The sequence below is a fragment of the Aegilops tauschii genome, chromosome 3 (genome assembly GCF_002575655.3).
Source record: "Aegilops tauschii subsp. strangulata cultivar AL8/78 chromosome 3, Aet v6.0, whole genome shotgun sequence".
Classification (NCBI taxonomy): Eukaryota; Viridiplantae; Streptophyta; class Magnoliopsida; order Poales; family Poaceae; genus Aegilops; species Aegilops tauschii.
Window position 1 is genome coordinate 462303105 of NC_053037.3, and position 20927 is coordinate 462324031.

The 20927-nt window shown below is 46.0% G+C and overlaps 1 protein-coding gene and 1 long non-coding RNA gene across 2 annotated transcripts; both read left to right on the plus strand.

Annotated features, from left to right (window-relative positions):
- Positions 1 to 14664: 14664 nt before the first annotated feature.
- Positions 14665 to 16008, plus strand: LOC109781990 (uncharacterized). The gene is made up of 2 exons (XM_020340581.1): positions 14665 to 15336; positions 15460 to 16008. Exons 1-2 carry the CDS (start codon positions 14665 to 14667, stop codon positions 16006 to 16008), a joined length of 1221 nt encoding a protein of 406 aa, XP_020196170.1.
- A 1831-nt stretch (positions 16009 to 17839) lies between these two features.
- Positions 17840 to 18869, plus strand: LOC120975927 (uncharacterized). Its single transcript, XR_012181015.1, has 3 exons — positions 17840 to 18429; positions 18505 to 18615; positions 18714 to 18869. It is a non-coding gene; the product is annotated as an uncharacterized lncRNA (long non-coding RNA).
- The last annotated feature ends 2058 nt before the right edge of the window (positions 18870 to 20927 follow it).

Below are 20927 nucleotides of genomic sequence, written 5' to 3' on the forward strand. Positions count from 1 at the left end.
CACCTCCGCGATCTACACACGTTCAGCTCGGTGACGTCCCACGAACTCACGATCCAGTAGTTCTTCGAGGGAGAGCTTCGTCAACACGACGGCGTGATGACGGTGATGATGAAGCTACCGGCGCAGGGCTTTGCCTAAGCACTACGACGATATGACCGAGGTGGATTATGGTGGAGGGGGGCACCGCACACAGCTAAGTCAATGATCAACTTGTGTGTCTATGGGGTGCCCCCCTCCCCCGTATATAAAGGAGTAGAGGACGGGAGGGGCCGAACCTCTCTATGGGGCGCCCTAGGGGAGTCCTACTGCCACCGGGAGTAGGATTCCCCCTTCCCTAGTTGGAGTAGGAGAGGAAGGGAAGGAGGAGTAGGAGAGAAGGAAAGGGGGGCCGCCTCCCCCCAAACCTATTCCAATTCGGCCTCCTGCCCAAGGGGGGCGCACCAGCCCCTTGTGGGCTGGTGTGCTTCCTTCTTATGGCCCATAAGGCCCATAACTTCTCCCGGGGAGTTCCTGTAACCTCCCGGTACTCCGGAAAAATGCCCGAACCACTTGGAACCTTTCCGATGTCTGAATATAGCCTTCCAATATATCGATCTTTACGTCTCGACCAATTTCGAGACTCCTCGTCATGTCGGTGATCTCATCCGGGACTCTGAACAACCTTCGGTACATCAAATGACATAAACTCATAATACCGATCGTCACCAAACGTTATGCGTGTGGACCCTACGGGTTCGAGAACTATGTAGACATGACCGAGACACGTCTCCGGTCAATAACCAATAGCGGAACCTGGATGCTCATATTGGCTCCTACATATTCTACGAGATCTTTATCGGTCAAACCGCATAACAACATACGTTGTTCCCTTTGTCGTCGGTATGTTACTTACCCGAGATTCGATCGTCGGTATCTCAATACCAGGCCCGGCCCATAGGCCGGGCAAACAGGGCGCCCGCCCTGGGCCCCCAGGTGGCTGGGGGCCCGGCCGAGGTAAGTAGGCTGGCCCAAGGAATATGCAATGGAAAAAAGGGCCCGAGGAACCGTGCTAGGGAAAGCCCCAAACCTCACGAAAACGCTAGTCAGCCTGTTCGCACTGGACCATCGTTCTCGTCTCTTCCTCCGCTACTCCTAGAACAGCGCCGCGCCTCCCATGCCTCTCCGATCCAAGGTCGCGGCCGTGAAATCTAGGGCGCGAGTTCACTCCCCAATGGTCTCTACTTACTTTCTCAACGATCTGGTCACTCCCCATGAACTAGAGTTGGAGAGACCGAGATGGTACGTGTTCTTCTTTCTCGTAATCTCGTTACTCAATTCAAAGATTAACTGGTAAATAGCCCCGATCTCCGGCACTCACGATTCCACATCGCACATCGATCACATCTGCATAGGTCTTCATCTGCTCTTCATTGAATCCATATGTGAGAGAGCACTCAGGCAGGAGATTAGGAGAAAGTGGAAATTTTATTCACTCCATGGCCTCATCTTCTTGTTCGTGCTGACTCTGGTTGTTGCAGCCTCTGGATCAAGCCATTTACATCCACGTTAGTCTGTTTCCAGGTGCTCTTGTTCCCTCTATTAATAATGTTTATGCAGCTTGTTTAGTGACATGTCCCAGGAAAGTATTTGTCTGGTAGTGATAAAAGGAAGAGAGAAAAAAGAATAGAGGAATTGGTAGAATCCCAGAAGGATCAATTGCTAAGTTTTTCAAAACTAGTAATTCTTCTACAATTGATCCTTAGAAGAATCATTTACTGTTGGTAATTTTTATACTGTTGATAAACAGTCATTTACTGGATGGTAATTACCATCAATGTATATTCCATACTGTTGATAAGAAGACTGCTAGATGATTCTTGTGCAATGAACAACAATCATTTACTGTTGATAATTTTTATACAAGAAAATGGGACAGTCTGCTGGATGATAAGGCTAGGGATATTTTAGTTGACAAGGGCTCCGCGTTCCGTTCCAGGAACAATGTAAGTTCATGCATTAGCTTTATATCGCATCGTAACACAATTTTTTATCGTAGCAACCAGTTCAGACAAGGTTATTTATTTTGCAAAAAATAAATGATGTGTCCATTGTAACAATTAGGAAATCAATCTGTTCTGGAGCTGTTACATCAATCTATACAATGTACTGGATAGTTCCATTGCTTTTGAAATATATACAAAATTGAGCTTTTGTGTGTCAAGAAGGGCCCCGTGTTCTTGTCTTGCCCCTGGGCCCCGTATATCTGTGGGCCGGCCCTGCTCAATACCTAGTTTAATCTCGTTACCGGCAAGTCTCTTTACTCGTTCCGTGATGCATCATCCCGCAACTAACTCATTAGTTACATTGTTTGCAAGGCTTATAGTGATATGTATTACCGAGAGGGCCCAGAGATACCTCTCCGACAATCGGAGTGACAAATCCTAATCTCGATCTATGCCAACTCAACAAGTACCATCGGAGACACCTGTAGAGCACCTTTATAATCACCTAGTTACTTTGTGACGTTTGGTAGCACACAAAGTGTTCCTCCGGTATTTGGGAGTTGCATAATCACATAGTCATAGGAACATGTATAAGTCATGAAGAAAGCAATAGCAACATACTAAACGATCAAGTGCTAAGCTAACGGAATGGGTCAAGTCAATCACATCATTTTCTAATGATGTGATCCCATTAATCAAATAACAACTCATGTCTATGGCTAGGAAACTTAACCATCTTTGATTCAACGAGCTAGTCAAGTAAAGGCATACTAGTGACACTCTATTTGTCTATGTATTCACATATGTACTAAGTTTCCGGTTAATACAATTCTAGCATGAATAATAAACATTTATCATGATATAAGAAAATATAAATAACAACTTTATTATTGCCTCTAGGGCATATTTCCTTCACTTGCAGGATTTGATCGGCGGTTGTCTTTGGTGGATCCACGCTATCTTTATTCGTCTACGTTTGTATGTCTTCAGGCTGGATGCTTCTGATATACGCTTCACTTCATTGGGGACGGTTGCAGTTTTGTTGCTCTGGTCCTATGGGGCCTTAGCGCGACAACTTACCAACTGCCTACTACTACAAGTTTTGTCCGGCTCCAGTGAGGAAGGAGTGATGATAGCGGCGCGCCTTCGACTCGCTTAAGTCCTCGCAGTCGTCGTTAGATGGTCTACAGATCTGGATGTAATTTTTATTATTTTTAGTGTTTGTTGTACTGTCATGATCGATGATGAATAGATAAAAGAATCCCGTAAAAATAGTGTACCCTTAATTAGTTATTCCAAATAGGTCTTCAATGAGATGTGAAGCTAGATAAAGGTTTTGCGAGATAGATTTTTTTTAAATACCTGTAACTTTATTGATACTCATAACAATTACAGGTACACTGAATTGGACCCAAGATTCAAGAAAATATAAAGTAACTCTTATGATTAAGATTTACAAATTTCTTGAAAACACCTTAAGAAATATTTCAAAGACTTCCGTAAAGAGGCTCCAAGGCCCCGCCTATCCTCTCTACACGACTAGCTTGGTCTGTTGGAGCTTTTAGCTTGTGTGGTGTTGTAGCGAGAAAGGTTGTTGGTACAAATCCCTCCGGCAACAGTTTTTTGTGTAAGCCAGAATGTCAGCCACTACAAGTGGCCATAGAGAGGCTTACTCGTGTAAGCCAGTCCGTCAGCCACTACAAGTGGTCATAGAGAGGCTTACAACTTACTCGTGTAAACCAGTCATTCAGCCACTACAAGTGGGCCCCAGACCGCCCTGCCATGTGTACACGCCAACGGAAATACGATGCCATATTAGCACTTATCGTCTACAGATGATGAATGCATCGTATTGCACGCGTGTGTCAACTTTTAGAATTAGTTCTCTATATTTTACAACTGCAAGCATCAAACTGAACTTTTGTGCAAGTATCAGAACAAGTGGTGCTACTACCTCTTTATAAATCCTGTAAAAAAAGTGAAGCCTTGAGGCTGTAGCTTTTAATTGCCCTAGAAATGGTCAATATGCCACAGTTTCACAGTTTAAATTGTGAATCGGATGGATATATCACAGAATAAATTTTACTTTTCAGCTGTTCATTGAACCACAGTTGAGGACAAATTGGCCAGAGTCAAACATACTTATTTTACAGAAAAATCTCCTTTAAATAGTATTTTTCTAGTACTCCAATTTGGACAGCAACAAATGCAGAAATAGGAGACAGGTGTTTTGCTGTGCTTTGATTCAGAATCGGGCCTGTTTAATTTTACCCAAACTAACAATGAACATGATCATCGATAATTAAGCACACTTATTTTCATCAATCACAATACAGGAAATTAGAGATGTTGCAACATAATCTTGTTAGATTGATCTCTTTCCGTGTGGGCCCAACGGCCCACCGGGCCCCTGATCCGCGCCCTGATCGGGGGCGCCCAACCACAATATGGTTGACGGGCCCCTGTCACGCAGCGCTACATAAAGAGGTGGGGGCCGGCGGCACGCAGTACGAGGTTCACCGCGTTGCCAGTCTCCAACCGAAAACCCCGACCCGATCTAGGTCTAGCGCTGACAGTGACGGGAAGCTCCGCCGCTGCCACTGCCTACACATCGCCGCCACCTCCACCTTGCCCACTCTCCGCCATCGCCGTGCGCCCCAGCACCACGATGGCCTCCTCGAGTTCATCCTCTGCTGCACAAGGTAGGTGGTTTACCGGATTTAATCTAGCCTAGTGATCCAGAGGGTCTATCAATGGTATCAGGCCATCTTGGCTAGATCATTTTCGGTAAAAAGATGAAAAGAGAAAGAAAAAGAACTCTCTCCCCTCCCCAAAGAACCCTATCCGGGCAGAGAAAGGCAAACAAAAGAACAGCACAAAGATCACCGGGAGAGGCCCTCGGGCTCGCCGGCAAAGTGCGCCGCCACACCGGCCGCGCCAGTTCCTCTCGATCCGAACGGGCATCGGCAAGCCGAGCCGTTCGGACGAAGAACAACCCCGCAAGGGGCAAAGTGTACCGCGGCCGATCCGTTCGACGGCGGCGCGCACACCACAGAGGGGAACGCGCAGCCGGCGAAGGGAATGGCAACGGCACCGCCGCTCGAAGCTCCGCCGTCGTCGTTTACTGCGAGGAGGAGCGGGCGGTGGAAAAGGACAGTGGGGGAAAGAGAAGGGGGCTCGCGCGGTGCGGTGGCTTCACGCCGCCGCCGGCGGCCGGCGGAGCCTCAACCCCGCTTCACAGCTTGGCCGCGTTTCTCTCTCGCTCTCTCTGTCACAGAGAAGGAGGGGGTAAAGGGAGAAACAGAGGGAGGAAAAGGAGGAGGCTCGCGTGGCGCGGTGGCCCGACGCGGTCGCCGGCGGCCGGCGTGGTTTTTCCGCGCGGCCGGCGACGTCCCGTGCGGGACAGAGGCGAGCGGCGCGTCGAGACAGAGAGCGGGGGCGCGCGAGGAGAGAACGCGAATGGGGCTAGGGTTCGGGAGGATCGGTCGGCGCTGGTTTTGATCCAGCGAGATCCGCGCTGGACCGTCGGATCGTCACGGACGGCTGTGATCCAAACCCTAGCTGGCCATGGGCCCTCTGGGCCGAAAGTGGCAGGAGGCCGGCGGCAGCGGCGCGCGCATAGGCGCTGGGCCGAGGCCAAAGGCGCGGGCAGCGCGCAGGCCAAGCCGTGGACCGGGTTTTTCCCGCTACGGGCCGCGCGCGCTGGTTTCTGTTGCCGCTAATTTTTGTGCCTTTACAGAGAAAAGAAAATGTCCAGAAAAAGAAATGTTCATGAATTTTATAAAGAAAATTAAAAAGTTCATAATTTTTTATTCTGTCAAAAGAAAAAGTTTCTGTAAAGAGTAAAAGTTCGTGAATTTTTATTTATGATTTTCCGCTGCGTAAATAATTAATGCTCTTTTACAAAGAAAATAAAAGTTTCCATAGTATTAAGTTTTTTAAGAGCATGTTAAAGTGATTATTAAAAGTGAATATGATTATGTTATTTTTATGACCAACGTTGTTAATAACATGATCATGTTTTATTTAAAGGTGCATTTATTTCTAATTTTTGCCCAACGGTAATATAGATTTAATTGCATAGACAGTTATATGTTTAATTTGACCAACGTTAGATTAATACATATGATTGTTATATTGATGTCATTTAAATTGTAATTTCAGGAGGCTTTCATTTGATGAGTTGCCTAAAAGAAGTTCCAACACTCAGAGGTGACAACCACACTGAGTGGAGGAAGAAAGTTGAACTGGCGTTTGTTTGTGCTGATCTTGACTGGGTTGTGGAGAAACCACAACCGGTCAGACCCACAGAGCCAGTAAGAGAGGCTACTGACGATGATGCTGCATGGGCTAAAAAGAGAGGGGACTATGCTCTTTTGGAGCAGTCCTACCTCATATATAATCAAAAGTGGGTCAATGCAAATAAAAAATGCATGGCCTTTATAAAGAACACCATTGAGAGCGCCATTGTGGGCTCCATTGCAGAGTGCACTTCCGCAGGGGAGTTGCTCTCAAAGATAAAGAGCCAGTTCACTGGATCTTCAAAGATATATGCCACCCAGGTGTTAGAGCAACTGGTGACAGAAAAATACAGAGGTGGCAGTCATGGCATAAGAGAGCACATCCTCAGGATGAGCAATATGGCTGCAAAGCTCAAACCAATGGATGCGGATCTGGAGATCAAACCAGCGCTCCTGGTCCACCTTGTCATGGCTTCATTGCCACAGGAGTTTGAAGCTTTTGTAGTGAACTATAATATGTCACCTGGAACATGGGACGTAGAAAAGACAATAGCAATGTGTGTTCAAGAAGAGGAGAGACTAAAAGCCGCACATGGTGGTACACTCAACTATGTGCATGGTCACAAAAGAAAGAATTATAATCTAAACAACAAAAGTTCTCCTTCAAAGCCACAAGGAAAAGTTTCCTATCAGCATCAGCGTCAGCAACAGCCTTTCTCAGTGGACAAAGACACTTGTCTCCACTGTAAGAAGACCGGGCATTACAAGAAAGACTGTCCCGTTTGGCTAAAATCGATCATGGCAAAAAGAGGTAACAGTATAGTTTCATTTGTAAATGAATCCCTGTATTCACAGTTTTCAAAATCCACTTGGTGGATTGACTCTGGAGCAACTGTTCATGTTGCAAATTCTTTACAGGGATTCCATTCGACGCGGACTACGCTAAGAAGCGAAAGACGCATTGAAGTGGCGAACGGAGTCGAAGCAGAAGTTGAAGCTGTCGGTGATATCTCCTTGGAGTTAGCTGATGGATTCAATCTTCTACTTAGAGATGTTTTATTTGTTCCATCATGTAATAGAAACTTAATAAGTGTTTCTTGCTTGGACAAAGATAATTATGAGTGTTATTTTGGACATGGCAAGTGTGCCATTTGGTTAAATAATGCTTATGTGGGTGATGCTTTACTACATGATGAGCTTTATTTGTTATCACTTCGTGAAAAAGTTTATTCCGTTTGCAATGTGAAAGAACATGTTTCTGCGTCGAATAAAGAACAAAAGAAAAGAAAAAGAACATTTGACTCATCGAAATTATGGCACTGTCGCTTGGGCCATATTTCGAAGGGGAGAATAGAAAGATTAGTCAAAAGTGAAATTCTTCCTCCGTTAGAATTTTCAGACTTAGAACAATGCATAGATTGCATTAAAGGAAAGTACGTAAAACAAATCAAAAAAGGTGCAATCCATAGCACAGGCACACTAGAAGTCATTCACACTGATATTTGTGGACCATTTCCGGTGAAAAGTGTGGATGGATATGACTCGTTCATAACATTCACAGATGATTACTCTCGCTATGGTTATATTTATCCAATCAAAGAAAGATCGGAAGCGTTGGATAAATTTAAAATATTCAAAGCTGAAGTTGAAAATCAGCACGATAAAAGAATAAAGATAGTAAGGGCCGACCGTGGGGGAGAGTACTACGGTCGACACACTCCATATGGCCAAGTCCCTGGACCTTTTGCGAAGTTCTTGCAGGAGACTGGCATAGTAGCCCAGTATTCAATGCCGGGCGAGCCTCAGCAAAATGGAGTAGCTGAAAGGCGCAACCGTACCCTTATGGATATGGTGCGTAGCATGATGAGTTATTCCAACTTGCCATTGGGATTATGGATGGAGGCGCTTAAAACCGCCATTCACATTCTCAATAGAGTACCAAGCAAGTCGGTGCCCAAAACACCGTACGAGCTATGGACAGGAAGGATACCCTCCCTACAACACTTCAGGGTGTGGGGGTGCCCTGCTGAGGCCAAAATGTTTAATCCAAACATTGCAAAGTTAGATCCCAAAACAGTAAGTTGCCACTTCATTGGCTATCCAGACAGATCAAAAGGTTTTCGTTTCTACTGCCCTGACAGATATACAAAGTTTGTAGAAACGAGACATGCAGTCTTCTTAGAGGACGAAATGATGAGGGGGAGCTTGGTAGCTCGGAAAATTGATCTTGAGGAGAAGAGGGTGCATGCACCTAATCCGATGATTCAGGAGCCATTTTTCTCACTACCAGTTGCAACTCCACCCATGACAGCTGTGGGGAAAGACCCGGAACCTGTCCGTCAGGAGCTGACTGAACCCGTTGTTGAGTATGAAAGGGAGGTGCAACAGCAAAATTTAGAAGAAGTGCCAGAAGTTGAGGCACAAAATGTGCCAGAAACTGAGGCCCTTAGAAGGTCTACAAGACCAAGAAAGTCAGCTATTTCAACTGACTTTAAAGTTTATAACACAGAAATGGTTCATATGGAAAAAGATCCCACCTCATATGAAGAAGCCACGAGAAGCCCTCATTCATCGATGTGGATGAAGGCAATGGAAGATGAGATGAAATCGATGAGTTCCAAAGATGTTTGGGACTTAGAGGAAATTCCCAAAGGAGCCAAAACAGTAGGCTGTAAATGGGTCTACAAAATTAAGTATGACTCTAAAGGGAATATAGAAAAGTATAAAGCACGACTCGTGGCAAAAGGATTTACACAAAGAGAAGGGATAGATTACAATGAGACATTTTCTCCAGTCTCATGTAAGGATTCCTTCAGAATCATAATGGCATTAGTTGCTCATTTTGATTTAGAGTTACATCAAATGGATGTTAAGACGGCATTTCTGAATGGTGATTTAAAAGAAAAGGTCTACATGAAACAACCCAAGGGTTTTATCATGGAAGGCAAGGAAAATATGGGGTGCCGCCTGAAGAAATCCATTTATGGATTAAGACAAGCCTCTCGGCAGTGGTATCTAAAGTTTAATCAAACGATTAAAAGTTTTGGATTTAAAGAAAATATTGAGGATAATTGCATTTATGCAATGTTTAAAAGTGGGAAATATATTTTCCTAATCTTGTATGTGGATGATATCCTGCTTGCTAGTAGTGACGTTAGTCTACTACAAGAAACAAAGAAATACTTATCCTCAAATTTTGACATAACAGATCTTGGTGAAGCATCATATGTTTTGGGCATAGAAATTCACCGAGATAGGAACAATGGAGTCTTAGGACTATCTCAGCAAGCATATTTAGAAAAGGTTCTTAAAAAGTATAATATGCATGCGAGTAAAGCCACACCTGCTCCAATAGTTAAGGGCGATAGTTTTGGGAAATTTCAATGTCCCAAGAACCAGTATGAGATCGATCAAATGAAAGCAGTACCATATGCTTCGGCAGTTGGCAGCTTACAGTATGCACAAGTGTGCACTCGCCCTGACTTAGCTTTTATCACCGGGGTACTCGGTCGATATCAAGAGAATCCAGGCCTAGAGCACTGGAAGATGGTAAAGAAAGCATTGCGTTATGCGCAAGGCACGAAGGACTACATGCTAATATACAGGAGAAGTGATGCCCTAGAGATAAAAGGGTATTCAGACGCAGATTTTGCGGGGGACAGAGATGATAGAAAATCCACGTCTGGATACATATTCACCCTCGCTGGGGGAGCTATTTCGTGGAAAAGCTCCAAACAGTCGATAGTTGCATCATCCACGATGTATGCAGAATTCATAGCATGCTTTGAAGCCACGGGGCAGGCGATATGGCTAAAGAAATTTGTACCCGACTTGAAAGTGGTAGATTGTATTCACAAACCACTAAAGATGTACTGTGACAACCAGCCCGCAGTATTTTACGCTCACAACAACAAGTCGAGTAATGCTGCCAAAACAATAGAGATAAGGTATTATGTTGTGAAAGATAAAATCCAGGATCAAACTATAAGTCTCGAGCATATAAGGACAAAGGATATGCTTGCGGATCCGCTAACGAAAGGCTTACCACCCAATGTGTTCAAGGAACACTTAGCCGGCATGGGTTTAAGGGAAAGCCTTATGATTCCTGGATAGGCCCAAAAGGAACAGAATTTGTTTCTGAACATAAAGTATGTTGTAGCTGTATGATTCTAACGGCAATTAAGCCGTGACGATGAAACATGCTCTATGTACCAATATGTGATGAAACAGATAAACTAGAAAGTGTAAAGTTAAAAGGAAAGTTGAGATCAAGGGGGAGAATGTTAGATTGATCTCTTTCCGTGTGGGCCCAACGGCCCACCGGGCCCCTGATCCGCGCCCTGATCGGGGGCGCCCAACCACAATATGGTTGACGGGCCCCTGTCACGCAGCGCTACATAAAGAGGTGGGGGCCGGCGGCACGCAGTACGAGGTTCACCGCGTTGCCAGTCTCCCACCGAAAACCCCGACCCGATCTAGGTCTAGCGCTGACAGTGACGGGAAGCTCCGCCGCCGCCACTGCCTACACATCGCCGCCACCTCCACCTTGCCCACTCTCCGCCATCGCCGTGCGCCCCAGCACCACGATGGCCTCCTCGAGTTCATCCTCTGCTGCACAAGGTAGGTGGTTTACTGGATTTAATCTAGCCTAGTGATCCAGAGGGTCTATCAAATCTAACTGTTAAACTACCAACTCCGGTGGGAAAAGCCATGTTACCCCCTGGGAAGGCGCACAAAAACGTGGCAAACTAGAACACTGAGACTTCACGTCGAACACCTCACCAGTCTCAACATCATAAACGGCATCCTCCTTCATATCACCATAAGGTGCATAAACGAACTTGGAGAAGTTCATGCTGATGAAGAGTGCGCGTCCGCCGCCTAGTCCACTACCTTCTGGTAGTGGTACCCATGCGCCCCTGCACGCGTCTGCCTCCAAAATGTCCACGCGACATGTGAGCATGGAAGACTCGCCCGAGTGGGATCTCATATGTCGCCTCACCATGAGAAGCTTCCCACGGGACTCGATGAGGTGCCGCGAAACAGTGATGAGCTCATTGGTTTCCTCATCATGCACATATTCACTTGAATCATGTGTGTGATCATCTTCTATCGACACTTCATTGTCGTCAGGCACAACCTCCTCCTCCTCACCTAAGGCGTCGCCATCAACACCATAATCATCATCTTCTTCACCATCGTCGCCATCAACACCATCATCATCATCGTGTACGTTCTCCTCATCTTCATCATCATCAGAAGCGCTCCAAGCATCATAACCATCATAACCTGGTGGTTGCCTGATGACACGCTTGCCAATGGTGACCATAGGCTTGCCATCGCTATCCAATGTGAGATCAAGAGGAATAAGATCCTCGGCTTTGGTGATGGCATATAGTCTGTCTTCAAGGAACACAATATCAATAATGTGGGTGTAGGGAGTTGTCCGTGGATCCGGTAACCAAGCACCTTTTCCTTGCCGGAACACGATGAGAGGGTAGTTGGTGTTATCTGTAAGGACGGCGATGAGGTCATCCATGGCAGAGGAGCGCATGAGAAACATGCAGATTTTGCAGGTCTTGATGTTGGCGATGGTGTCGCTGAGCATGGTGAGCGGCACAGACATGTTGGAGAATGGGTTGTGCAGCAGGTAGCTTTGCAACATGTAGTCTATTCCGTCCTCGAACTCGCACTTGGTGCCGAGGCCGACGGCGAGCCAGGAGCAGGTGGAGCCGACGCAGATGGCGCTGTCGACGGGGAACGATGGGAGGCGATGCGAGCGGCCGTCAGAGGGCGTGACGACGTCACACTCCCACAGAACGACCCACGGCAGGCGATGGCGGCGCTCGTGGCTGCGCACGGCGGAGTGCCATGGGCGGCAGACGGCGCGCGACCGTGCACTGTCGGCAGGGTTAGGAAGGCAGGCGACGACGGATTTTTTGTCCGAAAGGACCCCCTGCCGAGATGAATTGACAAAAAAGACTACCTGTGGATCAATTTGACAAAAAGGACCCCCTCAGCGGTGACGGCAGGCGCGACAGGCGACACGTGGCACCTGCCGCCAGGCCAAGAGGCGGCAACAAGGGTAAAACGCGATTCGCACAGTACCCCGAGCCGGGACGGAACGGGCGAGGCTAGGTGGGTCACGCCGCCACTATGCGAGGCGGCCTCCGTTGCCGCTGTCGCTCGCAGGCCGACAGGCCGTGCTGCTCGCGGGCCCAGCCTGTGGGCCACGCCGCCACCGCAGCAGGCGGCATCCCTCTGTTGCTGCACGCGCGACAACGTCGCAGACGGCGCTGATTCCCGTGCTGACGGCGCTGATTTTCACGGGCGGGAATCTGTGCATATTTGACCGCTTGTGCTGGTTGGTTTTCTTTACTCGCGATGATTATGCTGCCCGTGAGCTGGCTTTTGCGACTGCTTTGTATGCACCCGCACTGATTCCGCCGCGGTGCTGCCTAGGGACTCAACTGTCTTTTGCTTGAGCGGACGCGACGGCACTGCGGGAATCACTCACCCAGCGCTGGCTTTTGCTTCAAAGGACGCGATGGCACTGTAGAAATACACTCACTCGCTGCGGGAATCCGAGGCTGCGGTAGGTGAGTTTATCCTGTTGTGCCGACACTACAGAGATCCTCTTCTTTTTATATACTATGCTTCAGCTCCGTGCACAAGCACACTGTCTCTGGCCTCCTCTTCTGCTCTCTAAGTCGTAAGAACAGAGAGAAAGAAGTACTCACTAAGCACTTTCACTCGTGATTTAGGGCGATTTAGAGTTGGATTTTGAATATGCTGAAGTGGAAGAAAAGATAGACGAAGGTAAGATCTATCCATTTTTGTTGGTTTCGTTCACATGCATGATGTTTTTACTCTTTTTGTTTAGTTCATAACTATGTGTTCTCTATTTTGTTAAGCATTATTTCATCACTTTTTGGAGTCATTTAGAGCTTTAGGAGTACGATTTGCCTAGCAAAGTGAACTACGAAGTTGAAGATCAAGGTATGAGCTTTGCAATAAATTGATTTTTGTGTGCATGCAGGGTGGTAATTAGTTAGTCTTTTAGCTCATCATTAGCTATGCAATGTTAGTGCTTAGAGGTTAGAAATAATTTCAGACGACAGATGTACCATTTATAATATATTTTTTAGAAGAGTAGGTTGAAGATGTTGTATCAATGTTAGGTGCGTCCATTAGTATTGACATGCGAGAAATCTTAATACGGTAATTAAGAAAAACTTGTACTGTAATTGTTCATTGCATGTGGTACGTTATTTCATGTGGTATGTTTATTAATAAGTCTATAGTTAGAAAACCGTAGGTCTACTTTGTTATGTCGCAATAATCTAAATTTTATATGTTAAGATTAGGTGCTAATGTACTTAATGATGTATGTAATTAGGTAAAATAATTCATCTTAGTAGCAAACAAGGAGGAGATGACGTGATTGAAGAAATTGTGTATCCATCTTCGCTGTCCCTTATGAGTTGATGACCACATACATGCAAGTGCTATTTTCATACTTTTGATAGCAGAAAGAAAAAATCCGTGTGTAATATTGATGTTCATGTGATAATAGGTCGACTCCGTTCATATATTACTGGTGATGGATATTTATTCGAACTATTTGGACGCTTAATTGCATTCGCAAGCACATCCATATTGGAGCTAAGGTATAAAATGACGCCGTAATTTTGTTAATATTTTTTATATTGATGTACTGTTGTGAATAATGTGCATGCCACTGCAAATATTATTATTTGTAAATAAATGATTGCTATCGTATGATATGAAAAAATTATATAAAGCCGGAAGAAATTAAATGTTTTACTCATATGATATTAAAATGTTATTATCATACTATTATGTTTAGTGGTTGTTTGTCATAACGAGTAATTACCATCGGTTTTGTCATAACCTGTTGTAAGAAAATTAGTTTTTACTAATAGTCGTTTTTCCAAAAGCTCAGTTTTTGCATGTTACGAGAATCAGTTTAGGATATTTTTGGGGTAGTTGGAGAAAAGCAAACAGAGTTTTAGTTTATGACGCTCGTAGACGAGTTAGAGAAAAAAAAATCTCTAAATACCCATTAACCAAACAACCCCGGAAAGTCTAAGCAAATGATTCTAAAAACAAAATGAATATTTGTAACGAAAATACGATTATTATTTTAGTCGTCTGATATGTAAATGTTGTCATCGTACTACTATTAAATGTTCAGTTACTAATTGTTTGAAATGTAAACATGTATTTTGGTTAGGTACTATGGAAAATTTAGTAGTGTACTATGGGAACGTCTTACGGGACGGTCCTTTCGGGGTGGATGTGTCCTTGTGCGAGTCGACTACGGTTGTAGTTAGAGACATGGTGAACGTGGGTTACGCAGCTGTCAGAAGGTGCATCCGAGCGGTGTTTGGCCCAGGGATGCAGGGGGAAAAATGACAATGGAGGCCTTCGTCGCTGACGGAGCAAATGATGGGACAGCTGCCCGTTGGGGTTTGCGGCCTGTCACAGGTGATCAGTCGTGGGGGCCGTACATGAGGTTTGCAAGCAATCCCAATAACCCAGTGTTTGGTCAGCCGATGGTGTATGTGGAGTTCATTTCAGTCACTGATGTTGCCGGATGCAGTAGCAGGGGCGGTGAGGTCGAGTTGGCCATCACATCAGCCCCTAGCATCGGCCCATCGGAACCGACGGGCGACCAGCCTGTGTATGACACAGGATATTGGTCTGCGGCCGTTGACATGAGTGAACACGTGGAGGGATTGCCGGAGGCGCTCGATGATGACGATCACTCTTCCGCGTCTTCTGAGTCAAGCGAAGAAGAAGATGTTCCTCCCCAGAGGGCGGTCGCGGCGTCACTGCAACCTGGGTTTTTACAGGATATGAGCATCACAAATGAATTTCACTCTGTTTCTGGCCTAGAAGCGGGGAGCCTGGAGGTTGGGCAGGTTTTCCCAGACAAGAAGTCTGCTTACCAAGCAATTAATAGGTATGCAATCGCCCTCCACCGCCAGCAAAAAGTGAAGCATTCTGATAAAAAAGAGTTGAAGGTCATATGCATACACACCGCGAAAGGTTGCCGCGGAAGAGTTCTCGCTAGGCTGAAGCCCGGGGTATGCCAGTTATGGCATATCACAAAAATAGTGCAGCATAGCTGTGAGCAAACTGCGACTCTTTCAAATCACTGCAATGTGACAGCAAGATATGTGGCATAGGTGATGGAAACGATTGTGCAGGGAAGTCTCAACATTAGTGTTAGGGCTTTGCAAAAAGATGCAGAAGATCAGATTGGCTTCCCTGTCAGCTACAACAAGGCTAGGTGTGCGAAGGAAAATATATTCAAGAACTTGTATGGAACCTATGAGGAGGCCTATTCTTATGCCCCCAGAATGCTTCATCAGATAGCAAGTGCTAATAGGGGGACTCAAGTTTGGCGGAGAGAACGTCAGAACCCAAAGAACCCGTGTGAGCTAATCCTGGACCGCTTATTCTGGGCATTCGCCCAGACTATACAAGCCTTCAGGCACTGTCGCGCGGTATTATCAGTTGATGGTACCTTTCTCACTGGCAAGTACAATGACACACTATTGGTGGCGATTGCAGCAGATGCAAATAATCAGCTTCTTCCTATTGCATACGCACTGGTCAAGAGCGAGAACAAAGATAGCTGGTTGTGGTTCCTGAGCTGCGTGAAGATTGGTGTCGTGAAAGAGCGTTTAGGTGTTTGCGTCATCTCTGATCGCAACACAGGATTATTAAGTGCTCTCGACATAATTAAGGAGTAGTCAGAAGAGTGGGGGTTGCCGGATCTAGAGGGAAGGTGGTGCATGCGGCATTTGGCAGCAAACTTTTACTCCAAATTCAAGAATAAGGATTGGTTCAAGTTATTCAAGAGGATGTGCATGCAGAAAACTGAAGCCAAAATGAATGCCATCTCGGCAGGTATCAATGGTGAGATCGAGCGCGCGGCCTTGCCGCAGAGAGAAGACCGGAGGGGTCGAAGGACGGCCATAAATTTGAGCCAGTGGATCGGCGAGAATTGCCCTGATTTGTACAAGTGGGCGCAGGCTCATGACACCGGGGCTCGGTATGGAATAATGACCAGCAACATGTCAGAGGTGTACAATGGTGTTCTTAAAGGGGTGAGAGCCTTGCCTATCACAGCCCTAATTGAAGAAACTTGGAACCGGACCCTGTCATACTTTGCAGACAGGGTTACCGTGGCTAAAGCACGAGTTGAATTGAACAAGCCATGGTCCGAGAAGATGCAAAGACATCTGGACGAGAAAGCAAAGAAGTCCCAAAGCCATGGTTGCAGGAAAGTGGACGCACTTAGGAATAAGTGGGAGGTCAATGTGCGAGCCAAGTACGTTAAGGGTCACCACAGAGGATCAAAAAAGCAAGCTGTCACCCTCGGCCCAACGTCCTGTGAGTGCACGTGTAACAAGCCCAAGCTTGAGGGCTACCCTTGTAGTCATGTGCTCCGGGCGGCTGTAGATCAAAAAATCAGTGTTGAGCCATACATATCACCGTACTTCAACATGTACAATCTGTACAACACTTGGAACGGTGAGTTTTGGGCCTGGGGCATTGATATGAACTACAAAATGATGTGGCCAGATGGGCCGAAATGGGTTCCGAACGCCGACTTGATGAGAACCGCCAAGGGACGACGTCAGTCTAGGCGTCATCGCAATGACATGGACCATAGCCCGATGGGAGAACCAAGGTGATGCCGCGTTTGTAGGTGTCCTGGACATTCACGTAGGGAATGCCCGTATCGAGCGAACAACACCGCATGATGTTGATTTATCTGTACTCGCTATGTCTACTTATATTTGTATTATACTTTTATTAATTTAAATTGAATATCTTTGTATTATTGAATCTCTTTGTGTTATTGTATTTATATTTATTTTAAATTGAATCTCTTTGTATTATTGTGTTATTGTATTTATATTTATTTTAAATTGAATCTCTTTGTATTATTGAATCTCTTTGTGTTTTTTTGTATGTTTGTGTGCAGGTTATGGCTGAAGTGCCGCGGCTTTTGGAGGGGCCCCATGACGCCGGCCACCGCTGCCACCTATTTTTGAACCCAAATAAAGAACATGATTATCGGAGTTTCAGACTTCGAACCGTAAAGAAAACCTGGCCAATACACAATTATTTCATTCCTCACCTTGAAGCTTATGGACTACATGCTTTTGCTAGGCTCACATCAAGCGAAGACCCATCCCAGTTACGTTCGGACCCATCCCTTTTGACATCCCTCGTTGACCGGTGGAGACTTGAAACCCACACCTTTCACTTTCGTTTTGGGGAGCTTGCACCTACACTGAAAGATGTTTCTATGATCCTTGCTCTACCAATTAGAGGTGAGCCGTTAGTCTCTCGACGAGTGTCTAAAACTTGGGCACAAAATATATCAGACCGTCTTGGGATGACAATGCCAGAATCACAATGTACTGGTGGCCCTCGTGGCATCCCACTCCCCTGGCTTCATGATAACTTTCTTAATTTTTCTAGCTTCACTGATTCTGATCTGTTTGCGTATTTGTTGTGGCTCCTCGGGGTTATGTTTCCAAATTCACACGGGGACGTACTTCTCCCTGGTCTCATCTACATTGTGGAGAAGATGGTAGATGAACCTTTACCCGAGGAGCCAAAATACAGCTTCGGTTCTGCCATTCTATCTCATACATATAGAGGCTTGTGTGATGCCACACAAAAAACTTCCTTCGCAAAAAAGCTCCGTTACTTTGTGTCCCCTACGAGTTTCTACAGTTGTGGTCCTGGGAATACCTCCCTGTAGGACGACCTCGTATAATAAATCCCATACACCCATACGACTATAGCGAGGGCAGCTGTGTAACTATGGCCAGCAGGTGGACAAAGGCATGGAAACATTGGTCTCCAAGTATTGCAAAAAATTGTTACCCTATATACCACCAGCAGTTTGAGGCACTTGATGAGTATGTAGTCACATGGAACCCATGGACTCAGGAGCATGTACAGATGGTCTTTGATATACGACCCATCACAGCAGGCATGTTGACCGATAGTGCATTCTGGCTGACTCGCTGCTACTTATTGTTCCTGTGGTGTGTTGAGCCTTACAACCCAGAGCATGTCATGAGACAGTTCGGTCTGTATCAGGAGATTCCACCACCTTTTCCAAGATGTACGGACGAGGAAACTCATAAGTAAGATGTGACCTCCCTAAATAGCTAGTGTCATTTTTAATTTACTAAACTCACACTTTGTTACATAATTTGCAGGCTAACCAATATGGGCCACGGTTGGAGTCTTTACGATTGGAGGGAACGCAACATTCAATGGGTACAGAAGTGGAAAAATGAAGCGCTAGCAGATATAGTGTATCAACTTAGGTACATTTTATTTACATTATTTTATTACGATGACCATACGATGCGTGAAGATGCTTTGCTTTCATCACAACAGTTGATGTTATTATATAATTTTGCAGACCGTACGATGGAAGTACAGCTCAAGCGTACAAGCAGTGGTACTGCATCAGCACGCGTACAAGCCTGGCCGGTCAACCAACTACGATACCAACAAATCTCACGCACGAGGAGCAGATGCAGAGACCTGTTGAGCTGCATGCAGCTTACTATCATGACCGGATGGTAATCACTAGTAATTTTTTCAGGTCCATCATTTCATAATCATTTCAACCAAATAACAACCAAATATTTTTCCAGCTTCAAACTGCCAACGACATAGGGCAGATGGCGATGGAAAGCATGCCGCCCAGGGGACAAGCTGTCAAGTCATTCAATAAACGTTTTAGAGAATACGTGCTAACAAAGTTGAGATGTGGTAGAGGCGACGACGTTGTCACTGGAGTGTACAACATGCCAGTACCGAGGTCAGCCAGACCGAGTGCGGCGCCGTCGTCCAGACCGAGCGAGGCACGTACAAGCCATGGGCAGGGGGGGAGGGTCTGAGTACAACAACGACATTGCCATGACATGACTCATCTCTGCCACTACATCGCTCTTCTTCGGCGCTGCTTCGTCAGGGGCAGACATCACAGGACCATGGCATGGGCTTGGATTCGATGCCCGAGCTGTATCTTTCCCCAAACCCATATGCATACATAGGATATGGCGCATACACTCAAGGTGAGGGATCTCAGCCGTATCTCTCCACGCGAGGGATCTCCATGCCCGAGGAGACTCGTGTCCTAGATTTAAACCAATACCAGGTAGAATGTCCAGACAGTACATGCGAGGGATCTGATCAGGTAGTCATGTTTATATTTTAATGCATTTACAGTGATATTACATATTATCCTCTAACAATTTTTGTTTACAATGTTTCTATGTGCAGGGCATACCTGATGTAAATCGGAACGATGAGTACACCCAACCTGGCGACAATGTTAACGCAGTAGATACAGATTTCTTCAGAGAGGATGTTATTGGCCCATCTTTTATCCCCGAGGAGTCACAACAACCATACGCCTACAATTACGCATCAGGTTCGCAACAAGGATTACAGACTCCACCACCTATGCAGGAGTCGCAGACACAGGAAGACCAACTGGAGTACGGTCGCGGTCTTCGTGTAACTCGACCACCTAATTGCTTGGAGCTTTCCGGTCCGAAGGGAAGGCCAGCTGGCCGTCGTCGACTACAATGATTCAACTATCCACGTGCGCGACCCATTGTATCTACATATGTCAGTATCCGACTTTTCGATTTGAACACCTATGTATGCTGAAATAAAAATGCACCAGTCAGGAACAATTTTTCCTGCCTATATCTCCCGCCATACTATCCCGCTCCACTCTTCGGCTTATGTTTTCGCGCAACCCTTTCCCCTCAATATTTTCCTGCCAACGCTTTCCCTCCATATGTTCCCGCCACCCGTTTCCTGCCAACCCCTTCCCGCCATATCTTCCTGCCACCCGTTTCCCGCCAACCCCTTCCCGCCATATGTTCCCGCCAACCCTTTCCCGCCATACTGCAGCCGTTCTTTCCCGCCATTTTCTCTTCTCTACCTATAAAACCCCCTTCAGACGGAGGTGGATAAGCATTCGAGTGTAGTGTAGTCGAGATGTCCCATTATCCTTTCGATCATAGTTTTCACCCTGGGATGAGCAGGACTCTTCTGAGGCTAGCTACCGATTTCAGGATGGACAATAGGATAGTTCCATGGGACGAACTCACCAGTAGTGACACCATAATGAATGAGTTGGCTCACCAATTACGTAGGTCTGGGTGGCCTGAAAGGACCTATGAGGAGGTACGTAAAGAACTTCTTAGGTTGCATGCAAGGTGGAAGAAGGTAGTGGAGCCGGAGAGTGAAACTTTCAGAAGGACTGCAGAAAAGCATCCATTTTTATGGACTGAGGAGAGCGAGGACGAAGATGATATCTTCATGCCGCCGCTTCCGGGTTCTGCATCGTCAAAGGGCAAGAGTTCTGCATCGTCTAAGGGCAAGAGTACTGCATCCTCGAAGAGCAAGAGTTCTGCATCGTCCAAGGGTAAGAGTTCTGCATCGTCGAAGGGCAAGAGTTCTGCATCGACGGAGGATGACGATGATGCCTTCATGTAGTTTTTAACCTATATTCCAGTTCTACCGTTTAATTCAGATGTACTTGCATTATTAGTTTGTACTCTCTTATTGTAGGGCATTATGTTCTATCTTAATTTCATTTTGTAGTTCTTGC